The sequence below is a fragment of the Amphibalanus amphitrite genome, unplaced genomic scaffold (assembly GCF_019059575.1).
Source record: "Amphibalanus amphitrite isolate SeventyFive unplaced genomic scaffold, NRLGWU_Aamphi_draft 001183F_arrow, whole genome shotgun sequence".
Classification (NCBI taxonomy): domain Eukaryota; kingdom Metazoa; phylum Arthropoda; class Thecostraca; order Balanomorpha; family Balanidae; genus Amphibalanus; species Amphibalanus amphitrite.
This window is the reverse complement of record NW_024882677.1, coordinates 154,999-182,277: the sequence shown is the minus strand read 5'-3', so window position 1 is coordinate 182,277 and position 27,279 is coordinate 154,999. Positions and strand designations below refer to the sequence as shown.

Here is a 27,279-nt window from a genome sequence, read left to right as displayed (position 1 = left end):
CTGATTAGTACTGGGATGGCTTCTTGGTAATTTGATACATGTAGGATTAATGGAATTTATCAAACGATAATAAGGAAGAGATAAACACATAGGTACTTGAGGATCAGCTTAAAGTTAACCACACATACGGGGGTGAACTGCCATTTTCGTTTAGTAAAAAAAAATCATCGTGTCAGGGCTGTGACGAAAAATAAGTGGCCTAAATCCGATGAGAAAACAGGATTTGGGGGTACCCTAGGTTTGGCTCCTTGAGCTGGTGCCCCCCCCCCTTGTCTCAAATCGTTCCGCCGCCTATGGCCGTGTGAAGTGAATAAACCGAGATACAAGGGTTGACTATTATATAATGGAAGTGCCCTTAGCAATGATAGGTTTTTGCACGTGCATGCATTTTTTAGTGCCAACACATGCGCCAATGTTTTTTCTTTCCACTGGTGAAGACCAGATGTCTTAACCCGCGCCCCGTTGGGGTCTGCCGAGCAACGCGCCCTGCTGGAGGGGGGGGGGGCAATTTGCCCCCCCCTAAGATCTCGAGAACCACGCAACATAGCGACAAGCAGCAAACGGCGTTGGATAGCCCCAACGGGGAACTACCTTGTGACCCAATTTCATTGACCTCGGTCTAACCGATGACGTCACAGGTCAAGTCAAATGTCGAATTTTCACCGTTTACAGGCATTTCAAGAAATGCGCTGTAAAATCGAGTAAAATACATTTCATTGAAAATCATCGATGGGGAAATGTTCGTCAAACACATTAATGCTATTTGAGGTCACTGGTACCAGGTCAGGTCACTGAGGGTCACAATATGAAAATATCATGTGATGCATGTGTTATGGTCCATTTTATATGCCAAATACGATTATGTGGGTCAGGCAGCCTTTGGGGTCATTTAAATTATGTTCTGGTCAAGGCCAGGTCAAATTAGGTCAAATCTCAAAGTTGATATTTTTCCAGAAACTGGGTATCGATTCGATGCAGCTCGCAACGGGGAGTTCAATGGTGGTCTTTGGTTTTCGCTACGTGGTCTAGAATTGCTAAAAATTGAGTTAAAAAATTTGTCGTCATCAATTTTGAAGTTTTTTTTCCCTTTAACTTGGCTTAAAAAGGAGGTATCGATCTAAAATTTGGTATGTGTATATAAGAGCGCAGGGACTATTACATATATTCCATTTTCTCGAAATTCGGAAAAATGGGATTGTTTGCGTAAAAAATACTTTTTTGAGATTTTTGGGGTCAAAATCCCAAAATTTCGAAAATCCAAGATTGCAGTTTCTTAGCGCCGTCTTTTGTCTACATGACCATAAAAAGAACTTTGAAATTGCTTGGCAACTGTAGCTTTTGTGAGCGTTTCAAGATTTCATGTTTTTTGCTCATTTTTGCTCGAACATGACCTCAGTCTGACCTCAATAACTCCTGACCTAAGGTGACCTAAGACTTCAAATGTTGTGTGACGGTGTTAAATTGATGCCCGAGAAGTTACTTACAAATTTTGCGGCGCTGCGCGCCGCCGTTTTCCTGCTATTCAGGAAAAAGCGCAGGGGGGGGGGGGCAAATTGCCCCCTCCCAGCGGGGCGAGGGCTAAGCTATATTCTGCTCTGAGCTATCACCGTTTTCCCAAGAGACCACCTAAACCTGTGGCGCACCATAAAAAAGGAGCCGGGCAATGACCAAAATTGCGCACCATCGCCAGGTTATCAGAACTCAGCAGCTCATTGCCATATCTCACTAGCTCATATCTGATTGTCATATCGCGTATATCTAATGGCCTATCGCCTACGATCATTTTCCCCATTTGGTCTCGCGCATGCGCCATGTGCACTCTCTTGGGTGTCCCCGGACGCTGCCTGTCCACGATGTCAGCACCCCTCCCCTTTTGAAATCGATGACACCACCTATATATCGTCTGTAGAGAGGCTACAGTCGCTCCACACACTTTCTCAAAAGAAATCTCCTATCTCGGCAGAACTTATTCCTACCACAAACTGACCTCTGAGGACCTCGCACCGCGCTGGCACGCGCTTTTGTCCATTTCCAGGCTCTGTTTATGGTGCGCCACAGGATAAGGGGGTCTCTCGGAAAAACGGTGATAGCTCAGTGCGGAATGAAGATAAAGACATCGGGTCTTCATCATTGGAAAAAAAAACATCGGTGTGTGTGATGACATGAAACAAACGCATGCACGTGCAAAAACTTATCATTGCTATCATTTCCATTATTTTAGACAACCCTAGTACATGAAAAAAACTTTGAACCCTTTCCAGACAGACGGTTTCTCTGGAAAGCTGTCGATGGGAGGCCAGGTTTCTTCCGAGCTGCGAGTTGAGAAAGAGGTAAGTAAAAATGGCTGCATCCAAATGTATGCACGTTTGGAGTTTTGCGACACGATAACAATGCAATCGGTTGTACGACCTGTACAACCGAATGGTGATCGCCAGGGACAGAGATCACATGTCACTGCGCAGTATCAAGGCATCTATCCGTGATGACCTAACCAGCCATTGAACACAACGGTCGTGTATTTTGTGTCATATTAGGTCCACTGTATTGATCGGTCTTATTAGGTGTCTTTTATGAAGTGTTCATTGTGTGCTCATATTGCATTGTATATGACGAAGGTCGCAGAATAGCCCTGCACCAGTGGAGCGACCTTATTCGGTAAATACATACATACATACAATAGGTACTTAGACACTGCCTTGTTCAAATAATCAAATCTATCTTTGGATAAAACCACGGAACTATTTTCTGTTTTTGCCTGTGTACCACAGAGCGGAAATAATAATTTTTACATATTTGTCAACAGGTTTATAAAGGAGACGTGATTCATGTCGGCTCCATCAAGTGTAATCGGAAGAACCTTCTGGGACAAGGAGGCTTTGGGACGGCTGTTTATCAGTAAGTCATCCCTAATTCGATCGATTCACTTACAAGACAAGACAATCCGCGAACCAGCTCAAAGCACGGACCACATCTGGGCCAGCTTCGCAGCGATGCATAGTCGGTCCGATGCAATATTCCGCACTATATAATCAAGCAGTGGCTGGGCCTCCGCGCGAAACACCAGTCGCTGATGGGGGGGGGGGGGGGGGGAGGGGATGAGATACTTTGTTTTCCTCGTTACTTCTTCGACGATACGCTCCCAATACGGATTCATAGAAAAGCCCAAAGTTGCCACTCATATTTCTGAATAAGAAGTTGTAGTTAGTGTCAAAAGTTTCTGTCGATCCCATTCGTAACACCCGCGCCCTCGACCAACCAAAAGACATATGGCGTCACGAGTGGAACGACATGCTGCCAAGTGAATAAGCATTAGGGTCGTAATGAAGGTATGTCATACATTTGAAGTCACATAATCATCCTTGTCCATTTTCGTTCGCCCTACGACTTCATAGAAAGTTCAGGAAAGACCAAATCGTGCCGATATACAATTAACCCTCCAGGCGGTGGGGGGGGGCATTTTTTTTGCCCCCCCCTTTAGTTTTTTCAATATATCTCGAGAACCGCTGCGCCGATCGTCACCAAACTTTCAGTACCCTCCCGGGAGCAGCTAGCGCACATTCTGACCAAAACTTTTTCCAAAGGCTATGATAGGTTGGCCGCTAATGACGTCAGAGTGACGTCATTTTTGCCATTTTCGACCAAAAAAAAAGTTTCGCGGGAAGAGCTGTCAGGCCTACAGCTTTAGAGATACAGAAAAATGTTTAAGACATAAAAGGTGTGGAATTAAAAGGGCTACAAAACTGCTATTTCAGTTTTTCGATTTTTTTTGGATTTTGACCTTCAAAAATTAAAAAAATAGATTTTTTTAATATAATTGCCAAAAAATCCAAAAAGTTTTCTGAATTTCGAAAAAACGGAATATATGTGATAGTACCTACCGCCTTCTATCTACATACCAAATTTGAGATCGATACCTCTTTTTTTGGCCAAGTTATAGCGAAAAAACTGTTCAAAATTGATGACGTCAAATTTTCAAACTCAATTTTTAGCAATTCTAGACCTCGTAGCGCAAAACAAAGACCACCATTAGACTCCCCGTGACGAGCTGCATCGAATCGATACCCATTTTATGCAAAAATATCAACTTTGAAATTTGACCTTTTTGACCTGACCTTGACCTGACCTCCACCAGAAAGTGACCTAAACCGTACCTGATGGTCTTATAACCAACACCATTGAGTTGGAAATGAAAAACTGGCCATAAAACATGCATCGCATAACCTTAGTAAAGTTGGGCTCATGTGGTGACCCTTGGTGACCTTTGGTGACCTGACCTGTGACCTGACCTGGTATGACCGGTGACCTCTAATAGCAACATATGTACTAGACAACTGACGCCTCATCGCTGATTTTCGACAAAATGCGTTTTACTCGGTGTTATAGCGCTTTCCCTAGAAGCCCCGTGAACGGTGAAACATTTTATCTTTGACCTGACCTGTGAGGTCATCGGTGACCCCGAGTTCAATGAAATTTGGTTTCCCGCGAAGAATTTGACAGGGCTATCGAACGCCGTTTGAATTTTCCGGATCTGTCCAATAGTTTCGGAGATACGGGGGGGGGGGGGCAAAAAAATGCCCCCCCCCCACCGCGCGGAAGGTGGCATGTAGGCCCACCGCCTGCCGGGTTAAATTGTGCGGGCCAGGGGGGGACGTTTTCAGCCCCCTGGCGAATATTAACGAAAGCTCCCGAACACATAGGAATAGGAAAACGAAACTTTCAGTAGCTTTTTCCCATCAATTTAACATCTTCTGTAGTAAAAAGTTGGACCTAGCCCCCTTGATGACGTCACATGCTTGATTTTTCTAGACTCCTATATCCTGCAATAAAGATGTCAATTACAGAACATCTGAATACTGATTCCAAACCAAATCCCAACATAAATCGTAAGGAAATACCGATACCGAACCAACTTCATAACATGAGGGAAATAGCACCAATTTCTCAGCCTTCTGCTACATTAGTGAGGGTTCATAATACCAACAAAATACCAAGTACATTAGGATTGAAATACCAAATACCAAGTTGGTATCGGTTTGTTGGTATCCGTTTGACATCTTTATCCTGCAAGTATGAAGAAAAATTACGAACACGGTTGTGTAGCGGGCCCAGAAAAAAGAGAGGATAGTTTTCGTGACCTTAGGTCAGAGGTCAGGGCAACGACCCCGAGCCTGGGGTTTGAGTTTTTTTTCGCAAATAACTTCATCAAAAATGGTCATGGAGCCACGGGAGAGAGAGAGAGAGAGAGAGAGAGAGAGAGAGAGAGAGAGAGAGAGAGAGAGAGAGAGAGAGAGAGAGAGAGAGAGAGAGAGAGAGAGAGAGAGAGAGAGAGAGAGAGAGAGGTGACATGTGCCAAAAACCACAGGGGGGAGGGGTGTTCATCCCCTTTCCAGCAAGGCGCGGATTAAAAAACGAACTCCATGCAGCTTATGCAACCTTTTTTGGCACTTGCATGCAATATCGCTTCCTCATCTAGCCGGTAATAATATTGTTAAATGTGTCCCTTTTGTCTGGAAGTAGTGACACTATGGATGTTTTTGCACACAGGGGACAGTGCGGAAGGCGGGAAAATGTGGCAGTGAAACGTATACCCTACTCCGATAAAAATCAAGAAGACTTCATTGAAAAAGAAATCAAGCACCTTCAAAAACTAGAAGAAGATGGAACCAATGTCATCAGGTAAGATTACGAGTTCCAAAAATGTTCATCACGAATTGCCTGACGATTTGTGACACATAGCAAATGCGAATTAACCCTCGCCCGCACACGCCATTTTCCCATCCTAGAACGCACATGGGGGGGGGGTTGCCACCCCCCCTCCCCGCCCCATTTCGTTCCTGTTGGAGATGAGCTTCGCGGTAAAGACCAAAAAGATTCTTTGGGAAGAAATAAATCCAATGATACCCAGTTTTGCCTTCTCAGGTCAATCATTGACCTTCCAGGTCAGGTCAAACTAAAAAATGTTGCTGTTTTGGGTCACCTTTGGATATCAAGTGTGCTGCTTATCATCTACCGATGACGATGCCGTTTTCTGGTGCCAAGCCAGCTAGAACCTCTTTGTCACACTACCCGACCATATTTTTACTGCTGAGGTCATTTCAGGTCAAGTTAGGTCAAGGTCAATGATATGTGTTTGTATGTCTGTGTGTGTCTGTGTGTATACTGATGTGTGCACCGAGTGTTTATGTGTCCATATTACATGAAATTATGATCTGAGAAGCTTTTACCAAAAATGCAGTAAAAAAACTTCACAAAAAGTAAATTCAGCTTGCCTAAAACGCAACTATTTTATATGACCTAGGTTGACCTTGACCCTGACCTTGACCTTTGTACATCGTCGAACAATATGTTCCCTGATAGGTGGGAGGTAAGACTGGCAAAAAAGGTCGAAATCAAGGTGTCAAAAGCTCACAAGGCCCATAGCCAACGCAAGATGTTGAGAATTGGTCAGTTGGGTCATGATATGACCAGAAAAAACAAGGTCATATCTCCGAAACCAAAAACCACAGAAACTTGAAATTTTCAGTGGACATCAAGAAAGGATAGAGGAGCAGGTATACGAAATCAAGCTTCTAACTCTAAAAATGTTGAGTGCAGAGCAGAAAAACTACCGGGGGGGGGGGGGGTGGCAACCACCCCATGTGCGGGCGAGGGTTTTAAAAATTATACAACTATACCTTCGTCCATGGAGGCCGATGTTTGTCCAGTTGCGGGTGCCCGAGCCCTCCACACTCCACGCCGGCTCGACTTTGGAGCCGCATCAGACAGCGCGGGTCAATGCCACCGCTTGGGTCGCGGCGGATTTGCAGTGCTCGGACGCCTCCATCTCAGCAGAATCGACACTCATGCTCATAACCCGGCACCAGTGGCGTAGCCAGAGATCAGCGAAAGGGGGGGCATGGTGCTCGAGGGGGCGACTTTTTCCCTTAAGAGGGGCGCCATTGTCAGCTAGTGACAGGGGCGTCAGTCTAAAATGTAACGTCATGTTCATGCATGATTTACTAGGTGTTGCAAAATACATAAGAACCAGCTTTCGCTGATTTTAATAAAATCCAATTAATGCAATTTGCAGCCTGGTGTTTTTTTTTTTATCAAAAAACCTTGATCTGGATGAATTTTTAGCATGATACAGGAAACGAGCTCAGGCTACGGACATTTTATTCTCAAACGCATCCATGCGAATGCGAAACGATAAAATAAGTATACGTTGATCGATAGGCACAATCTTTATTCTTTGCAAAAAAGAAAAATAGGTATGCGCACACAGAAAAATATTGACACCGTTAGCGGTGTAATTGCACAGTACATATCTGAGCACTTGAGGAAAGTTAATTTAGTCCCTTCCCCGCTTAAATTACTCGCGCTTCTAAATGAGCACCAGGAAGAAGGTAATAGAACACTGTTAGGAGGGTTGGGTGTTTTACTACATGTAGCAAAACACCCAACCCTCCTAACAGTGTTCTTTTACCTTCTTCCTGGTGTTCATTTAGAAGCGCGAGTAATTTAAGCGGGGAAGGGACTAAATTAACTTTCCTCAAGTGCTCAGATATGTACTGTGCAATTACACCGCTAACGGTGTTAATATTTTTCTGTGTGCGGGCTCTTTCACTGATCCGAAGTGACCGGTGGGCTGCAGCCTGTGGTCGACCGGGGTGGCTGTGCTTAGAATCTCAAAACGCATGCATGTAGGATTCACGCTGCGACTCATTGCCTAAATTGGGATCAAGGAAAGACTTGAACATTTAAGACCATGAGATCCACCATGAGATCTCAACTCATTGTCATACCAGCAGCGAGACCGAACACTTACATACGTTCTGGATTTTTTCTCCACACATCACCTTTACAATTCGATGTCTAGTGCGTGCAGCCCCTACTTGTGGACATGCATGACTGCCTCCAGTGACTGACTGCCACTAGCCTCCAGAGGGCAACAACTCCAAAAATAGCAGTTTTTATTAAAATCGTTTTCTGCAATAACTTTTGACTCAAGACAGTGACGACATTTATTTTGCCAGCATCGTGCTCCTCTCATCGAAACGCGTCGAACGTTGACCTTGAAAGGTCATTTTGAAAATTTGACCTCAGGTCAAGGTCATGACCTTGACGGAAAGGGTCATGCTGCATATCACTCGATCCGTATCGTCGAGCTGAACACATCTGACGTGTTTTCACCGCTTTAGCACGTCTCTATCAAAAGGTATAGCGAAAGAAATGCTGGTGACCGTTCATGACCTGAGATGACCTCAGGGGCACACAGAAGGGTCACAGGTGCATTTTGTCGATTCAGTGCGTTATGTTAACCTATGAACCGATGTTTGAGAGGGTTTTGAACCACATTCGTCCAAAAGAGGCGCATTTCAATTTTCTCCAATAGAAGCCGCAAAATTGACCTGACCTTAGGTCATGGATATCAAAAGTCCGAGATAAACATTTTATACATATTGTTAGTCTAATCAATCTCTGAAAGTTTCAAAAGTGATCGTTCCGTCGGTGTAGCGTACGCTGGGGCGGCACCGCACTGCTAGGCGGGGGCGGCATCGCAATAATAGGCGGCAATGCGCTGGGGGCCGGGGGGCACCACTTGCATTGAGGGGTGGCATTGTACGGTGAAGGGGCGGCGTCGCATTGAGGGGCGGTATCGCAACGAGGGGTGGCACTAACGAGGCTGCCTTATAAGAAACGCTTGGCACATCCTAGCCCAGCTCGGCGCCGCCTGGCTGCTGCATCTTGAAAAGGGTCCTTGGTGTCGATGAGACAGCCCCATTGTCAAATAATTAGGTACCTACCTAGCGTCAGTGGTTTCGGGGGGGGGGGCGCTATCGATCTTGAATGGGGCGGGGCGACTGAAGTCTCCATTCAGATGGGCGTCAGTGACTACTGGAGGGCGCCAACGAACTCGGATAGGGCGAATATGACCTTAAGAAGGGCACCGGGTGATCTAGAGGGGTGTAATGCTCAGATGGGGTCACTGCTGCCTTCAGTAGGGCGTCGGACGCTCTGAAGGGGCGCCATTGATCTCGGATGATTCGACTGTTATTTTCAGAGGGGCACCAGTGGTTTCAGAGGGGCGCCATTGATTTAGGATGGGGCGACTGAAGTCCCGGTTCAGGTGGGCGCCAGTGGCTCTTGAGGGACGCCAGCGACCTTGGATTGATGGCGACTGTGATCTTTAGAAGGGAGTTGAGGGGCGCCATTGGGCATGGATGGGGCCGCTGTTCCCTTCAGCAGGACTCCGGACGCTCTAGTTAGAGGGGCGCCTTGAGCTTGGATGTTGGGACTGTAGTCTCAAGGGGCGTTGTCTCGGATGGGGCGAATATGATTTTCAGAGGGGCGCCGGGTACTCTAGAAGGGCGCCATTGGTTTCAGAGGGTTGCCATGATCTTAAGATGGGGCAGATGTGATCTCCGTTTAGATGGGCGCCAGTGACTTTTGAGGGGCGCCAGCGACCTCGGATGAGGACGACTGTGATCTTCAGAAGCGCAACGGACGCTCTGAATGGACGCCATTGGGCTTGAATGGGACGACTTTAGTCTCAAGCGGGACGACTTCAGTCTCAAGGGGGGCGCTAGTGGCTCTCTTGAGGGCGCTATTGATCTCGGATAGGGCGACTGTGATCTTGAGAAGAATGCGGGTGCTTTAGAGGGGCGCCAGTGGTTTCAGGGGGCGCCATCGATCTTGGGTGGGGCCGAATGGGGCAGCTGTGAACTTCAGAGGGGCGCAATCAACCTTTAATGGGGCGACTGTTCCGTTCAGGTGGGTGCCAGCGGCTTTCAGGGGCGCCATCGACCCTGGGGGTTCGGAATATTCTGGTTTCCGGAGGGGCGCCCTTAAACATTGGGGGGCTCAGGTCCTATTTGGGGGTGCCCTGGAGGACATTGGGGTGTCCAGGTACCCCCAAAGAGATATTGAGTTCGATCCCTGCCTGCACATCACTTTTTAATTCATGTTCCCTCTGTAAAGCGGCATCAGCCTAGTCGGCGCTAATTGGGGCGCCATCTGGGCGGCTGGGCGGAAAGGGGGGGCCATGGCCCCCATCCCCCCCTGTCTACGCCACTGCCCGGCACCGTCTGGGCTATTTCCGTACCCACGACAGGAACCAATGGTCGTATCGAGCCCCGCGAGGCGGCGTTCGAACGGTCTCTACGAGACCTTCCGAAACCACTCTTAACCCGCGCCGGGCCGGTGCTCTGAGATTCCGCGCCGGGCCGAGGTGGGGGTTGTCTGAACACCCCCCCCCCCCTTCTAACTCATCTCCTGGGCCACGTAGCGACACGCGGTAAGCGGCAATCGATAGAACGTCCAAAATAAATACGAAAACACTTCAGTCATTTTTTTGGGTCAGGTCAAAGGTCAGGTCACCAGAGGTCACCAAAGGTAAAATGTTGACTATTTCAACATTTTGGAAACTGCCCACGGCTATCTCGGGAACCGATAGAGCTACAGCGCCGCGGAAATGCGCATTCGATAGCCCTTTTACAGACCTTTCTGAGTGATGTTCTCAGATTTGACCTCAGATCAACGGTTTAGCCTCCACAGGGCAAAAATTCCTAAAATAGCCGTTTTCACGAAAAGCGTTTTTTTCGGCAATAACTGTTGACTCAAACAAGCCATGACATTACGTTTGCCAGCATCGTGTTCCTCTCGTCGAGAAACGTCGAATGAACTATAATTTTACCTTGAAAGGTCAACTTGAAAATTTGACCTCAGGTCAAGGTCATGACCTGACCGGAAAAGATCATGTTGCATATCAGTCGATCCGCAAAGTCGAGACGAACACATCTAAGGCATTTTCAGCGCTCTAGCACGCCTCTATCAGAAGTTATTAGCGAAAAACTGTTAGATTCTGTTCGTGACCTGAGATGACCTCGGGGACATAACGAGGGGTCACAGTTGCCGTTTTCCGGTTCAGTGTGTCAATTTTACCTTTATCTCGATGTTTGAGAGTGTCTAGAATAGCGTTCGTGTGAAACAGACGCTTTTCAATTTTCTCCCGTTGACTTATAATGGAGAGGCCGCAAAATTGACCTGACCTTAGGTCACCGATAACAAAATTCCGAGATATAAATTTGATAGATATTGTTGCTCTTATCAATCGCTAAAAGTTTCAAGGCAATCGATCAATCGGTGTAGCTATGACGAGCATTCTTATTTTTTCTGAGGTGAGGTCACTTGGCGTGACCTGGTGACCTGACCTAAGGTGACTTGGGTCTTAAATTTTCACAACATGTGCGGAAAAGATGCACGAACAGGTGTGCAAAAAACAGCGGCGCTCCGCGCCGCCGTTTTTGAGATATCTGCGAAAAACCGCAGGGGGATGTGCTCAAACGCCCCCTCCCCCGGCCCGGTGCGAGTTAAGATTTTAAGATTGATGTCAACTTCCGGGTCAAGGCCAGGTCAAAGGTCAATTTCTGAAGTTTTGCATGATGAGGCATACGGGCAGCGGAATCGATAGCTCCTTCTCGAAACTCACCAAAAATGACCTCAAAGGCCTAATGAATGTACCATGTGCGTATAGGGGTCATACTAAGCACGGGTCAAGGTCAGGTCAGGTCACGAAAAGTCACGGTTTTCACTTTCTGCTACATGGGCATGCCACACATGTTGTATGGCTTATTTTTCACACCGAATTCGATGGTCATGGTTCTATAAGACTCAAGGTCACTGTCCTGGTCATCAGCAAGCATAAAAATCGTTTATACCATACATCACCAAGTGAGGACTAAGAAAAAAATCATTTTTTGATTGTTTTATTGTTGACATAAAAATGCACTTTTCTAGACGAGCTTTGTCCCAGGAATCTAATGCTGCCATTTGTTTTCACATGCGATGTTCAAAAGTGCCTAAAACTCACGAAAATGCTTATGACGTCACCATGCCCTATACATGTCGGAGCTATTTTTTACAATTTTAGGGTCAGAAATCAAAATAGAAAGTTGAAATGTGGGACATCCTATGTTCTAATAGAGTTTTTTAACCCTCGCCGGCCGAGGGGGAGGGGGACGGTTGCCGCCCCCCTCTCGCTGGCCTTAGTTCTCTGGCGTTGCCGTTAGCAGGCGCTGGTGTCGCGTCCCCGCTATGGCCGCGCCTGGCGTATAACGGTTTGATGTACCCCGAACGACGGTTATTATTGGTGGAAACGATATTCTTGCACAATTAAACTTGAAAAGAAAATGGTGGTCCGGCCTGCCATCTCTGGTGGTGAATATTGTGAAAATCGTTTGTTCGGAGGCTAAGGGCAAGCGGGAATAGGTACAGTGTGCAAAAATTTACAATGCGATTATCAGGAAAGGGATCACAATCAGTATACACATACAGGTTTTTGATGGTATTTATTGTTTTTGGAACGGCACATATGGTTCCTTTAACCAAATAACAGAAAATCAGCAGTATTTGCAGATTGCAGGCTTTGCAAAATAGGTAAACGTAGACTTTTTATGAAAAAAAATAAGCTATTTTTAATGATGAATTCGTATTCAAATACCAGCATTAACCACACTGGTTAATCCAGTGGTATTTAGACCAAATAATGCTATTAAATGTCTTCCGTCCATGCAGTGAGGAACTGAGCAATGGGGATGGTCTGGGGACCAATATACGCCGATACGTTGACAGAACTTCATAGAATGCCAATAAAACAGGTTGCGAAGGCCCAAAAGAGCGCCTCTCAAATACAGGCTGATTTTTTTTTGTACTTGTTAAAAAGTAAGGAGGTCTACTGGCATTAAAATAAAATGTATAGGTATTGATGAATTATATACTAGGATTACGAGCATTCTGGGACATTTTGCTTTTATGCAGACACGATGTGAAGGAACGTCCATCGTGTATTTTACTCGTGCTTGAAATTACCCCCTTTTTCGCCGACACGACTCAGCCCGCCTGAGCACGTGCTAACCAGCATCAGGGACTCCGAGACTCATTAGGTGGACTGAAAAGGCTCCTATCGCCCATTTTCAGCTCTGCCAGAGATTTCCACTGTTTCCTTGTTATATCTGCAATAGTGGCGTCCCAAAACCAGTGGTCTATGGAGGGCAGTTCGGGATTTCGACACTGGCGATCATGGTGGTGTCTGATTCGCTGCTTTTCTTCCTCCCTGGAGACTGCTTCTTCAGAGGACTGCACATACGCTTAATGAACCGTTTGAAGTCATCTATGACTATAAGCTTCTTCGTACGACATTTAACCCGCGCCCCACTGGGGGAGCTATTTATAGCCCCCCTCCCGTTTTTCTGCAATAACTTCCAAACCGCTTGACGGATCGACGCCAAACTTTCAGTACCTTCGGCTGCATCAATTTGACACCTTGTGTCAAAATTTCAACTTCGTAGCTACCATAGGTCGGCCGAAAATGACGTCAGAGTGACGTTATGTTCGTCCGATTTCGACGCAAAACATTGAACCCCGGCAATCGCTCCCAAGAGCTCAGTTTTTAATAAGCTAGATCCAATTTCTTTGCATGAAAGGACTCAGAATTGACCGCGCTATCAAACTGTTATCTCGGATTTTCAAAATTTTGAAAAATTCGAAAAATTTGTTATAATAATATACACAATTTATATTTTTATTTTTTTCAAACTTTTGACTTAAAAAAACGGAATATATGTGATAGAACGCATGATTATGACTAACTCTAGCAAGTTTTAGCTAAATATCTTAAAAAATGGCCAAGTTATACGCATTATTGCAAAAAAAAATTCACAATTACTTATTTTTCAAATCAATTTTTCAGTACGTAGATGACATCGTACACCAATATAAATGGCACCATCGTGTTCCTGAGCTCAAACTGCATCCAATAGACACCTTTTTTGTTGAAAAAATTCAACTTCGAAATTTGACCTTTTTTTGACCTGAAAGTGACCTGACCTAAGCTAAATTCCACTCAAAATGACCTCGAATGACACAGACGACATCATATTCGAAATCTATGGCCTAAATGGACCATAAAACACGTGTCACGTGACCGACGCCTGATATAATATTTCCGTGAACTGTGATGACCTGACCCTGACCTGAAAATCAAAGTACAAGTTTGGTACCCTCAAGGTATCTAGAGCATCTTTTCATGAGTGTGGAAACCAAAAATGAGCCTGATCTGACTTGTAAGACGGCGGCCAGAGCCCAAAATGTGAACAAGCCAAAATGCTAATAATTTTTACTTTGACCTGACCTGTGACGTCATCGGTGACCACGAGGTCAATGAAATTAGGTTTTGCTCGACAGTTTTTCCGGGGCTATCATAAGCCGTTTGAATTTTGACGATCGGCCCAGTAGTTTCGGAGTTAGGAGGGGGGGGGCTATGAATAGCCCCCCCCCCGCAGTAGGGCGTGTTATACACAGACCCAGTGCTGCGCGGGTTAACCCGCGCCCCACTGGGGGGGGGGGCTATTCATAGCCCCCCTCCCGTTTTTCTGCAATAACTTCCAAACCGCTTGACGTATCAACGCAAACTTTGAACTTCGTAACTACTATAGGTCGGCCGGAAATGACGTCAGAGTGGCGTCATGTTCGGCCAATTTCGACGCAAAACATTGAACCACGGCAATCGCTCCCAAAAGCTCAGTTTTTAAGCTAGATCCAATTTATTTGCATGAGAGGACTCAGGATAGACTGCGCTATCAAACTGCTATCTCGGATTCTCAAAATTTTGAAAATTTGGAAAATTTAATATAATAAAATCCAAAATTTATATTTTTACATTTTTTCAAAAACTTTTTAACTTTTCGAAAAAAAAACGGAATATATGTGATAGAACGCATTATTATGACTAACTCTAGCAAGTTTTAGCTAAATATCTTCAAAAATGCCCAAGTTATACGCATTATTGAAAAAAAATCACAATTATTTATTTTTCAAATCAATTTTTCAGCACGTATTTGACATCTTACGCCAATATAAATAGCACCATCGTGTTCCTGAGCTCAAACTGCATCCAATAGTCACCTTTTCTGTTGAAACATTTTAACTTCAAAATTTGTCCTTTTTTGACCTGAAAGTGACCCGACTAAAAATCGGCGGGTTAGATCTCGAGATATCAGGGGGGGATCGTAAACAGCCCCCCTGCCACTAATAGGGGTAGCCAGGAGCCTGCCACTAATAGGGTTAAAACCAGTTAACCCTATTAGTGGCAGGCTCCTGGCTACCCCTATTAGTGGCAGGGGGGGGCTGTTTACGACCCCCCTTGATATCTCGAGATCTAACGGGCCGATTTTCAAAATTCAAACGGCATTCGATTTCGCTCAACGTGATCTACATTTTTATAAAATAAAAATTAAAAAATGTCAATAGGGGGGTAGAGGGGGGTAAAAACGGGCAAATTGCAGATACATTTTAGACTGTTTATCACGGCCAGGTTTCTGAACCAATCTTAACCCTCGCCGGACCTATTGGTTTTCTACATACGCCCCGGCCGAGGGGGGGGGGCGGGTACGACCCCCCCTCGCCGTTTCGCCCCTGGTGGAGCTAGCGCGTCGCGGAAAAAACGAGCGTGTGCGCCGTTACGAGACGCAGAGATTGGTATCCGATTTTAAGGCCCTAGGTCAACCGGTGACCTCTGAGGTCAGGTCAAGTGCCCAAAGGTACGGTTCAGTTTTTGGTGAATAACTTCGCGGAAAATGGCCGCAGAGCCGCGATTTTGGCAGCATCGTGTTCGCCTCACTCAGGCGCGTCGAATGATATACTTTTTGTTCGGGTCAGGTCAATTTGGGGTGTTGACCTCAGGTCAAGGTCAGGTCAGCACCCTAAGGTCACGAAGTTGGTCGAAAGGGGTTATGTCGCATATCATTCGATTTGGCAGGTCTTCCTGAGTCCATTGGTGGCTTTCCCGGCTCGCTAGCTTAATTTGATCAAGAGTTATTGACGAAGAACTAATATGACCTTGATGACGTCATAAATGACGTCACGAAAGGTCAACATTGCAAAAGTGACGCATCTAACCTTGCAAGGAGTGCATCAAATCACGATTCTGTGTGCTTGAGATAGTTGGAGATCGTTCCCGGCGCCAGAATAGCAGTTTGGATTTTTCCCCATTGACTTATAATGGTGAGGTCACGAAAATGACCTGACCTCATATGACCTTTAGGAAAAATCCGAGATATACAATTTGTGAGACTCATAATGGATACTAGATCCTGCAAGTTTCATTTCCCTGTGACATCTCCTCTGGCAGTGAGGGCGTTGCGAAGTTGCGACATCTGAAGACCGTGCAGAGGTTCACTTATGACGTCATAGGTCAGTGACCTGAACTGACCCAAAAATGCGGTTGGTGTCAAAAGATGCGGCTTGGATCAAAGGTCAGGTATGCCAAGTTTCAGCTCTCTACCGCCGGCGTGTTCGGAGCTATCGCGAAAAAACCCTATGGGGGGGCGGCACCCGCCCCCCCCCTCGGCCGGCGAGGGTTAACGCAACTTTTGCCGATCGATAGAGAATGAACCAGGAATTCACATGGATCCTAAAAATATGCATTTTCAAAAATCATAGGCGGATACAGATCATTGAGATTGGGGGCACACAAAAGATATAGTAAATAAGGTTTTTGTTGGTACTGTTTCTAAAAAGGGTGGTAATGGTCTTGTTATGTTACAATTTTCTTATGAGAGAACGACTACAATTGTATTGGTCATTCATAGGCGGTGTAAGGGCACCTATGTTGGGAGGTAAAACATAATTCCCCTTTTTGGACGCCTGGATCCGCCTATTACAGCAAAAACGTGTCAAAAGAGGTTACACAATAACTGTATATGTTATCACATGATTCCTTTCATTCACTGTTCGTAAAACTGGTGCAGCATCGTGATCTTCGCCCAAATGACTCGCTTCACGAATAGGACCCCCCAATTCCCAGTGCTCTGGAGCCGCCCCTGGTAAAGTTATGAACTTGAAATTTTCAGGGAATGTGCTTAATTTAGTTTTAGGAAAAGTCAGAAAATTTCAGCATCGTAGCTTCAGCGGTTTCGGAGATATTCCCGAAAAACCTGAGGGATGGATGAAAACAACTGCCACTAATAGGGTTAAATTGTGCCCGACTTTATAGATTGGATGACCAGGAACACGGTTCTGGCATTTATTTTTCATTAAACATCTTAGGCTTCCCATATTCCAAACACAAACTTTCAAATATGTGACGTCACAGCCCAAAATTACCTCCTTCCCCAGGCCTCATTACTGCCATAAAGCTGATTCTTTTTACTCTGTAGGCACCACAACAAAGTTCAGACCAAGTTTTAAGCGATTTTTCAACGAACAAACCCATTTAAATCAGAATGACTAAACGAGGTGACGTCACACTAACGGTCGCTCCATGTTGAAGATAGGGCCTTGCGCAAGGCCCATTTTCAAATGAAGGGAACGAATTTCCTCAAAACCAAGAGGCCGCGGGGGTTGCAACCTAGATAGATAGTGGTTTCTGAACCTCGCCGCAAACTTGGCTATCTCAACTCAAACCCCATATTAATTGTGTATTGTGTATTGTGTATTGAAATATACCGTCCACAGGTGCACCCCATTTACAGACGGAGTCACAAGCATAAATATACGCCACATTTTCACACACCTACCTATGTCTAACTAACACATGTATAAATAAGGTTACAGACTCGATACGAATGCCTTCACCTGACTTCTAAACGCCGCCCGGGATCCGAACAGGTCAGCAGTGGGCCGTTTCTCACATAGACTGTTCACAGCTCGTGGCAAGCGACAGAACAAACCGTTTCTGATTGTGTCAACCCTTGCTGCAGGCACATACAGCACAGGCTTGGAACGAGTTCGCGATGGTACAGCGAGTGAAAACATCGCAAGAATGTCACCGGAGTCGATCCTGCCGGTGAACACGTTCTGCACGAAGTTCAAGTCATTCAGAACAAGCCGCTGGTCAATTCGCAAGACACCAAAATGACGAAGCAGATCAGTATAGTCAAGAGAAGCACATGGACTGTTTGAATGCCTGCCCAACCACATCAGGAACTTGTGTTGGATACGCTCCAATCTCGCAATATGAGTTTTTGCTGCTCCGCCCCATATCACGCAACCGAATTCCATGATTGCACGAATGTGGGCATTGAAACCTGTCATTATAGGTCCTGGCGGTAGCCTACGGCCGGCGGGAGCTCGATAACTCTGAAGCGACCTCAAGTACATGCCCAAGGCGCGGTTTACCTTTCTTACAAGTAAAGGTGGGATAGTGGAATTAAAGGTGGGATAGTGCCTTTAAAAGGGACAAATCATAACACCATGCAAAATGTCCCAGTTTTATTTATCACGTGCATTAATGTTTTGCACGTGATTTTTCGATTTAAGGACCACCATTGACGTTTACTTTTTAACAGTTAAAAAAAGTCACCCGTGAAGATCACTTATTGCAGCGGCTAGCCGTTTCCCAGAAAACATGCGTATTACCGAGAAGAAAATGCTTAAAAGCAGATCAGAGGCCCTGTTTCGCAACACTGGGCGTCATCAAGCACTCTTTAAAATGTACCCGAAACTGGCACCACAAATGCCACTTTCCTGGTTACTAGGATGACGAGACATGGTTAAGACTAACCCAATTAAAAACCCGTGCAAATTTCCGATTTATATTGGAATACGGCCCAAATGATCTGAGACCCGGCGCCCAGCCTAACTGAGCTTTCGGTGTGGCTAAAATTGACATCTTCGCACATTTTCGTTAATTGGCTCTAGTGCTCGTTTGGAAAACATGTCCTTTTGTGTTTGATTGTATGCTAAATTGAACGGCGGATCTTGTGAGGTGCAAATAAACGGCCTCAGTACACTTATATAGATTTTATTTGATGTTAAAAAGTGTTAAAACACTTTTGGGACACCCTGTACAAGGTACTACCACGTGGAAAAGTCAAAAATATTTTACTTCATCGCTATGGAGCTAGCAGTCGGCACAGTGGACGACTACGTGGAAAGACCTCAGCATTGGTTGCCTTTCGCTTTCTGTTGCGAATTTTGTACTAGGTCAAAACTTAGCAAAAGTCAATAGCTCAATTGTCACTAGCTGTTTTGACGCGGACCCGCCTGCACATAGGAAACGCTCAAGTGTGAAATCTACAATAGCTGTTGTTAACGTTATTTTCTTTTTTATTTACCAGGTACTACCACGTGGAAAAGTCAAAAAGCTTCTACTTCATCGCTATGGAGCTAGCAGTCGGCACAGTGGACGACTACGTGGAAAGAAAGCAGCACACTTCAGAGGTTGATGAAATGGCCATCCTCCGAGACTCGTCCATTGCACTTGAATGGCTACACGGCCAGACTATCAGTAAGTGGCATCATAACCCTCGCACTTGTAGCGGGTCGGATGGACCCATTCCCCTCGTTTTTTTTTTTGCGAATAGCCCGAGCGAAAAGCGGCCGATCACGACGCAACTTTCAGTACCCTTGTGTTAACTGTTAACCCGCGCCCCACTGGGGAGGGGGGGGGGGCTATTCATAGCCCCTCTCGTTTTTTTTTGTTTAACCCTCGCGGGCCCGGGGGGCGTTTTTCGTCCCCCCTGGCGAATATTTGCGATAACTCCCGAACGCTTAGGGATAGGAAAACGAAACTTTCAGTACCTTTTCTCCCATCAATTTGACATCTTCTGAAGTAAAAAATTTGGATCTAGCCCCCTTGATGACGTCACAAGATCCATTTTTCTAGACCCCTGCACGGCAAACTTCGGCGTCACAGACGCAAACTTCAAATAGCTGCTAAAAATAGAGTTTTAGAGATAAAGACAAACTACGAGCACGGCTGTGTAGCGTTTGACCTAGAGAAAAATAGAAAAATAGTTTTGGTGACCTGAGGTCAGAAGTCAGGTCAACGACCCCGAAATCTGGTTTTAGTTTTTCGCAAATAACTTCGACAAAAATGGACCTAGAGCTACGGCAGTGGTACCATCGCATTCGCCTTGTCAAGCCGCGTCGAATGATATATATTTTGTTCGGAAAAGGTCAAGTTTCATGTTGACCCCATGTGACCTCGAATGACCTCTGGTTGACCTTGACACATGAAAGGTCGTTTATGATGGATTTGTACCCGCTGATCACGAATCTGGCATCTATTTTCCTCTAAGCCTTCATTTAGAGCTTACGGATGGCAAAATTGTCTTATTTATTATTACTAACTTAATAAGTGAAATAGCCTCTAGCAGGGATACTCTTCTGTGACATTGACCTTTGAGCAGCCTTGTATCGTAAGATGAACCACAAATAGGGAACTGATAAGCCTCAAAACATTTCAAAACATCTTGGAAGTTAGCACGCAAGATGTGCGAAAAGTGCCAAGTTTGAGGTCAATTTTGAGCGTGACCTTGACCTTGACCTTTGATTTAGAGCACATTTTCAGAATCCTCAGATTCTCTTCTTTCGTTTGACACCCAATTTTGCCGGTTTGATGCAGCCTGCCGTCCTCTAGAAGGCTTACTATGAGATCACTACACATGTGCCGGTTTTGGCCTTTGACCTTGACCTCTGACCTTGAAAATTGACCTGAGGTCAAAAAATTTAGGTGCAATAGAATGGTCTCGTAAGGACCTTTCGTTTGGTATCGCTTTTGTTTCCAAAGCTCTCTTATTTACGGAGTTAGACAGGGGGGGGGGCGAAAAACGCCCCCCCCCCCGGGCTGCGGTGGTTGGGATTACCCCCCGGGCCCGGCCGGGTTAATAAATTCTAAACCGCTGGACGTGACGACGCAAAACTTTCAGTACCTTTGGCTGTATCAATTTGACACCTTGCGTCAAAATATGAATTTCGTAGCTACCCTAGGTCGGCTGGAAATGACGTCAGAGTGACGTCATGTTCTGCCGATTTCGACGCAAAACATTGAACTACAGCAATTGCTCTCAAAAGCTCTTTTTTTAGCTATATCCAATTTATATGCATGAGAGGACTCAGAATACACTGTCCTATCAAACTGCTTTCTCTGATTTTCACAATTTTTTCAAATTTTGAAAATTTAATGTATTACATTTCAAAACTTTATATTTTTATCTTTCTTTCCATATTTTTTTTTTTTACTTCTCGAAGAGAAAAAAGAATATACCTATGTGATAGAACACATACTCATAATATATATTCTAACAAGTTGTAGCCAGATATCATAGCCAACGCAAGATGTCGAGAATTGGCCATTTGGGTCATGACATGACCTGAAAAACAAGGTCATATCTCCGAAACCAAAAGTCACAGAAACCTGAAATTTTTAGTGAAGATTAAGAAAGGATAGAGGAGCAGCTATACGAAAAATCAGCCTTCTAGCTTTTAAAATGTTGAGTGCAGAGCAGAAAGACTACCTGGGGGGGGCAACCATCCCACCATGTGCGGGCGAGGGTTAACCCGCGCCCTGATGGGGGCCATTTTGCCCCCCCTGTGGTTTTTCTTAAATAGTGAGAAAACGGCGGCGCGCAGCGCCGCCAAATTTTGGGTACCTTACCGGGCATCAATTTGACACCTTCATACAAAATTTCAAGTCACAGGTCACCTCAGGTCAGGAGTTATTGAGGTCAAACTGAGGTCATGTTCGAGTAAAAATGAGCAAAAAACATGACATCTTAACCCTCGCCCTGGCAGGGCATTTTTCATAACACGGCCTGGCAGGGGGGGATCGATGCGACCCCCCCTCGCGATTGGCTCCTATGGCACCTAGAAACACTAAATTTGGTAGGTAGGTGTGCCCCCTGGAGTTCTCGCCCCTGTGCAAGTTTGGTTGCTCTAGGTCAATATTTAGGGGGGTTTTGAGGGGGTATAAATGTAAAAATTTCGCTAAAAACAGGTCAAAAGTTTTCCGCTTATAACTTTTGATCTAATTAAGATAGAGCAAAACGAAAAGCACCAGTGAACTCAGCACGTCAAGGCGCGTCGAATGATATACTTTTTGGCTTGCTTTAGTGTACTTAAAGTTTTTCTTAAATTTTAAGTAAACTTAAGTTTATAAAATAAGTTCAAATTAACCAAATTGCATCATATCGCATAGCATTCGATTCGGCTGATCACCAGGAACACAATGATACCATTTTTTTAAGCTCTAGCGTCATTATGTGCCAAGTTATTGGCAAAAACATCATTTGACCTCAGTTGACCTCATTTGACCTGACCCATGGATAAGTACACCAAACAAAGAAGCACCAAGTGACCTGCTGTTAAGTACTGTGGTTTCAATGCACAAAAGTGATGGAACGAAGTGGATATCTCCAGTATTTTCCGAATTTAGTATTTTCCCATAGGCTTAACATTACGACGTAATGACCTCTAACTGACCTCAGGTCAGTGACCTCAAAAAACCCGAACTATATGTTATAAAACTCGGTGAACTTAGCTTATCCTGAAAGTGTGAAGGAAATCAGTCCAAAACTGTGAGTTGGACAGGTGCAAAAAGAAAATTGAAATTTGACCATGACCTTTTACCGGTTTTTCTGACCTGGTGACCTGACCCTATGTCACTCGGACCTGAAATGTTCAGGTCATATGTAAAAAGGTTGCCCCATAGGCTGTGCCAAATTTGGCGGCGCTGCGCGCAGCCGTTTTTACGCTATCTTCGAAATACCTTAGGGGGGGGTCGCATCGACCCCCCTGCTAGGGCGAGGGTTAAAACGCTCACCAATTCTACAGTTAACAAGCAATTTTAAAGTTCTTTATGTGGTTGTGTAGAGAAAAGACGGCGCTTATTATAAAACTGCCATCTCGGATTTTCGATATTTTTGGATTTTGACCCCAAAAATAAAAAAAATGATTTTTTTTAGAAAAAAAAACTCAAAAAATTTCCAAACTTTTTTTTCGAATTTCGAAAAACCGGAATATATGTGATAGTCCCTGCGCTCTTCGATATACATACCAAATTTGAGATCAATACCTCTTTTTTTGGCCAAGTTATAGCGAAAAAAACTTAAAAATTGATGACGCCAAATTTTTGAACTCAATTTTTAGCAATTTTAGACCTCGTAGCGCAAAACAGAGACCACCATTGAACTTCCCGTGACGAGCTGCATCGAATCGATACCCATTTTATGCAAAAATATCAACTTTGAAATTTGACCTAATTTGACCTGACCTTGACCTGACCTTGACCTGACCTTGACCTGACCTTGACCTGACCTTGACCTGACCTTGACCTGACCTTGACCTGACCTTGACCTGACCTTGACCTGACCTTGACCAAAACGTGACCTAAGCTGGCCCAAAAGTCTGCCTGACTCACATAATCGCATTTGTCATATAAAATGGACCATAAAACATGCACCACACGACACTTTCATATTGTGATTCCCCAGTGACCTGACCTCTGTGACCTGACCTGGTATCAGTGACCTCAAATAGCAAAATATGTGTGTGAAGAACATTTCCCCATCGATGATTTTCAATGAAATGCTTTTCACTCGATTTTACAACGCATTTCTTGAAATGCCTGTAAACGGTGAAAATTCGGCCTTTGACCTGACCTGTGACGTCATCGGTTTGACCGAGGTTAATGAAATTGGGTCACAAGTTAGTTCCCCGTTGGGGCTATGCAACGCCGTTTACCGCTTGTCGCTATGTTGCGTGGTTCTCGAGATCTTAGGGGGGGGGGGCCAAAATGGCCCCCCCACAGGACTGCGTTGCTCGGCAGACCCCATCAGGGCGCGGGTTAAAATGTAATGACCCTGACCCAAATAACCTTTGACCTGTGACGTACTTTTCGAGACCATGTTTGGCCGAAGTCGCGATTCGGCGTATGTCGGCTCGCATTAGCCGCGCGTTTGCAGTCTTTTCGTGGTTTTAAACATTCAAACATGCGATATGATGTTGCCCCCATGCATTAGGGTGTTTGTCAAGGTAACCTGAAGGTCAGGTCAAGTCATTGACCTTTGATGACCTCGGTTCACTTTTTTCGAGTTTTACATGTTTCTAGGCCAGTTTTTTTTTAGCTGAATTCGAATTTAGCAACCATATGAACATTTAGGAAGTAGTTTTGGTGCCTTCGTAACATGTTGTTGTGAAATGTGGAGCTCCCTCGCATCATCCTCACGCGATCAATACCGATGTTTTGATGGTTGACCGGGATTTCGAAATATAGGACAGTTGGACCCCAGAACTCAAGTGCATGGATGCAATAACCAGTAGAACGCCTTTTGGGCGAAGAACGAGCGAGCGAGATAGTGAGCCCTGCACGTGCGGAAGGGTGAGAGGGTACTTCCAACGGGCTTGTGCAAAGCACCCTTCTAACCGGTCGCTAGCGGTGTGCCAAATTTGAACGCAATCGGCCCAGCCGTTTCTGAGATCTGGAAGCGGCATCCTGCACGTGCGCACGTGCAAACGGGGTCCAAAATGACTTTTGCACGGCACCCTACTAACCAGTTCCCAACCGTGTACCAAATTTGAGCGCAATCGGCCCAGTCGTTCTTGAGATCTGGAAACACCCCCTGCACGTGCGCACGTGCAGTAGCACCCTAACCGCAACACATGGGAATGCATTGCCTGGTGGGTGCCTACCTGTATGCCAAGTTTCAGCGTAATCGCCCCAGTAATTACCGATTTATTGAAATGGGAACAAATTTGGCACAAAATCCGCTCTCTGGCGGTGGTTTCGGCTGCAGGGGGTAGCGGCCGGGGAGCGGCAAATGCTCTGCAGAGGTCGGAGGAGGGAACAGGATCGTGGGCCTACGGTCGGTTCGGTGGAAGAGTGGGGAGGTCTGAAGACCATGCGGTATGCTGCGCTGGCGGCGGCCAGCCGCACCAGTTCACGGCGTCACCTGCCTGGATGCGCTTTATCTAGAGTTTCCTGCGAAGACCGACGTCACTGGTGTTGTTGCACTCAAGAATAGTTCCGCTACGACTGACTGGTCGCCTGGTCTCCGGGCCGCCCGCGGAGATGCTTCGCCCGTGCAGCGAAAGGAGTGATTAGAACTCCAGGTAAGGACACCAGCCGTTTGACCTTGAACGCCGCCGGCCGGCCGATGACGTCATTGGAGGCAAGCCGGCTCGGCGGACACACAAGGCGAATGCATAACGGAGGGGCGTTGGAACGTTGCGGGAGCCGGGGAGATATTTTAATGTGGTTGTATACCACCATTCTTATGTTTATTGATCTACAGACTGCATTCTTTTAAACCTCGATGCACTCAAGGCCTGGATGGTTCGTACATTCGTGGAACGATCACCCCGTCCGAAGTCCGTGGTCGAAGCTGTCATAGTATTAAAGACACTAAGACGGGTGCAATAACGGCGATCCGATCCCGTCTCTGGCGAATCTAGAGGGGTCGTAAGGACCCAGGCCGAATCTGACCGTCTATTTTTAGGGAAACGGGGTGGGTGAATTGACAACCGATGGCTTAAGAGATAATGAGAAGAGATCCCGTCGTCGATTGTTGTTTGACAGACAACACATGTTGTACTGGACGTATGACCATCAGAGGTAATGCCTGAACGTAGGCAAGCATAATTGTTCTGTCATACTGTTTAGGAATATAAAATGGTAATGGAGAATATTGAGGATATGATCTCTACATTACAGGAATTCGCTAATTACTACGGCCCATAGGGGCACCGCCGGAGCTGTTGTTTTGCCATCGGTCGGCAACTCCAGGGAGCTGCAGTACCCGGCGGCCAAAGCGGCCCACCTCGTCGACTCGCAGGTCCTGTGGGATTCCGTGATGCTTTAGTGCTTCACCCACAGAAGCACGGGCATAGCAGTAGGATGTGGGGCTAGGTGTCTGTTCTGTCCACCTCTTCATTGAAAGAACAACGTATACAGCGCCTGGTCCCGCCGAAGCTCGGTATCGACCGTGACTTATTCACAACTGGCGGATCCAGGAAGCGGTCTTGGACACTGCGGGGGCTTACCCCAAAAAGGTTTCTCGGAATTAATTTTAAAAAAAAACTCTGATTTCGATTCCTTGCGCACTGCTGTGCAGTGTGATTAACCAACATTTCCTCAGAAAAGTTGTGAAGTTTTCTTTGATTCTCGAAAAGCGATTTCGGGCGCTGCCAATGTGGGGGAAGACGTTTGCCCCAAATGCCTTCCCCTGGATCCGCCAGTGGGTTGCCCCACTCCGAGCTTGACTAAAACCATTTTCAAACCCCACCAGAAACCGATGGTAAGGTGAATTTAAATCCAATAACTCATCTCTGTCTGCCCGCCTAAATATGTATACAGCACATGGTACGGCACCCGGCCCTGTCTGAGCTATGAGCCGATCGCGATATTTTCGGCTTTCCCCAACCCAAGCTCGATTAGGAACGTTCTCCTACCCCACCCGATTGCTGATGTCAATTCAAATTCAATACCTCATCTCTGTCGGCCCGACCATAACCCATTCATTGCACACCGTTCAGCGCCCCGCCCCGCCAGAAGTATCCTAGCGCGCTGAGCAGTTGCCTCCAGTCGCGTCATCGCGAGGCCCCGCGCGGCCCATAAATTAATACATTGCGCGAATAGCCGTGTCGCCCCCCTGGATAGTATCTACCTCAGCGGGCTGCACTGTTCGTCAGAGACTGTGCGCCATGTCAGTCTAGTGTTGACCGCCCTGATTAAGGCCTCTCACTCATGGCTAAGGACTGTTTGCCTGTGACACCGTGAGGTCTGCAGCGACTGAAGGCAACTTTATCTGCAGGTCGGCTCTGTTCTCCAGTGTCAACCTGTTTGTGCTGCAGTGACTGAAGGCAACTTCTAGCTACAAGTCGGAACAACAGGTGGCGCTGAACCTGTCTGCGGCGGACGCCGTTGTCGCAGCTGAGCTAAACCCGCTCGCGACCTGGCGCTCAGTCTGCGAGCTGGTCCAACATGTGACTCCGGATTTTGTAGGTGGCGCTGTTATCGCTGATGGAGCGGTCCCGCGGCTGCGCTACTCTGTGCATAGGCGGCGGAACGATTTGAGACAAGGGGGGGCACCATGGCTCAAGGAGCCAAACCTAGGGTACCCCCAAATCCTGTTTTCTCATCGGATTTAGGCCACTTATTTTTCGTCACAGCCCTGACACGATGATTTCTTTTATTTTTTTTTTTTTTTACTAAACGAAAATGGCAGTTCACCCCCGTATGCAGGGGTGTACCTAATTTTATATCTCTTTGTGGGGGCATATGCACCCACAATCCTGAATTATGCCCCCACAATGATGAAAAAGCACCCACAATTCTTTTACAAGGCTGCAAGCGTCCTTTCGAGAGCACGGTGCCCTTCGCATGCTCTAACGGCGTCCTCCTGACCGTCTCGCGTTCATGGATAGCGTTTTTAATCACTCGGCGCCCTTCTGGGAGAATGGCGCACTTTTGACAGCACCGCGCCATTCTCATGGTCTAACGGCGCCCTCCTGACCGTCTCG

General features: G+C 46.1%; 1 protein-coding gene across 1 annotated transcript in view; it reads left to right on the top strand.

The window, feature by feature from the left end:
* Nucleotides 1-2,264: 2,264 nt before the first annotated feature.
* LOC122370902 (serine/threonine-protein kinase/endoribonuclease IRE1-like) overlaps nucleotides 2,265-27,279 on the top strand; it is a 134,472-nt gene continuing 109,457 nt past the window's right edge. The window contains exons 1-4 of the mRNA XM_043346853.1: nucleotides 2,265-2,330; nucleotides 2,804-2,895; nucleotides 5,545-5,676; nucleotides 19,098-19,267. Of these exons, the coding sequence (XP_043202788.1) occupies nucleotides 2,289-2,330; nucleotides 2,804-2,895; nucleotides 5,545-5,676; nucleotides 19,098-19,267 (436 nt within the window). The 5' untranslated portion in view covers nucleotides 2,265-2,288. The remainder of the gene's footprint in view (nucleotides 2,331-2,803; nucleotides 2,896-5,544; nucleotides 5,677-19,097; nucleotides 19,268-27,279) is intronic.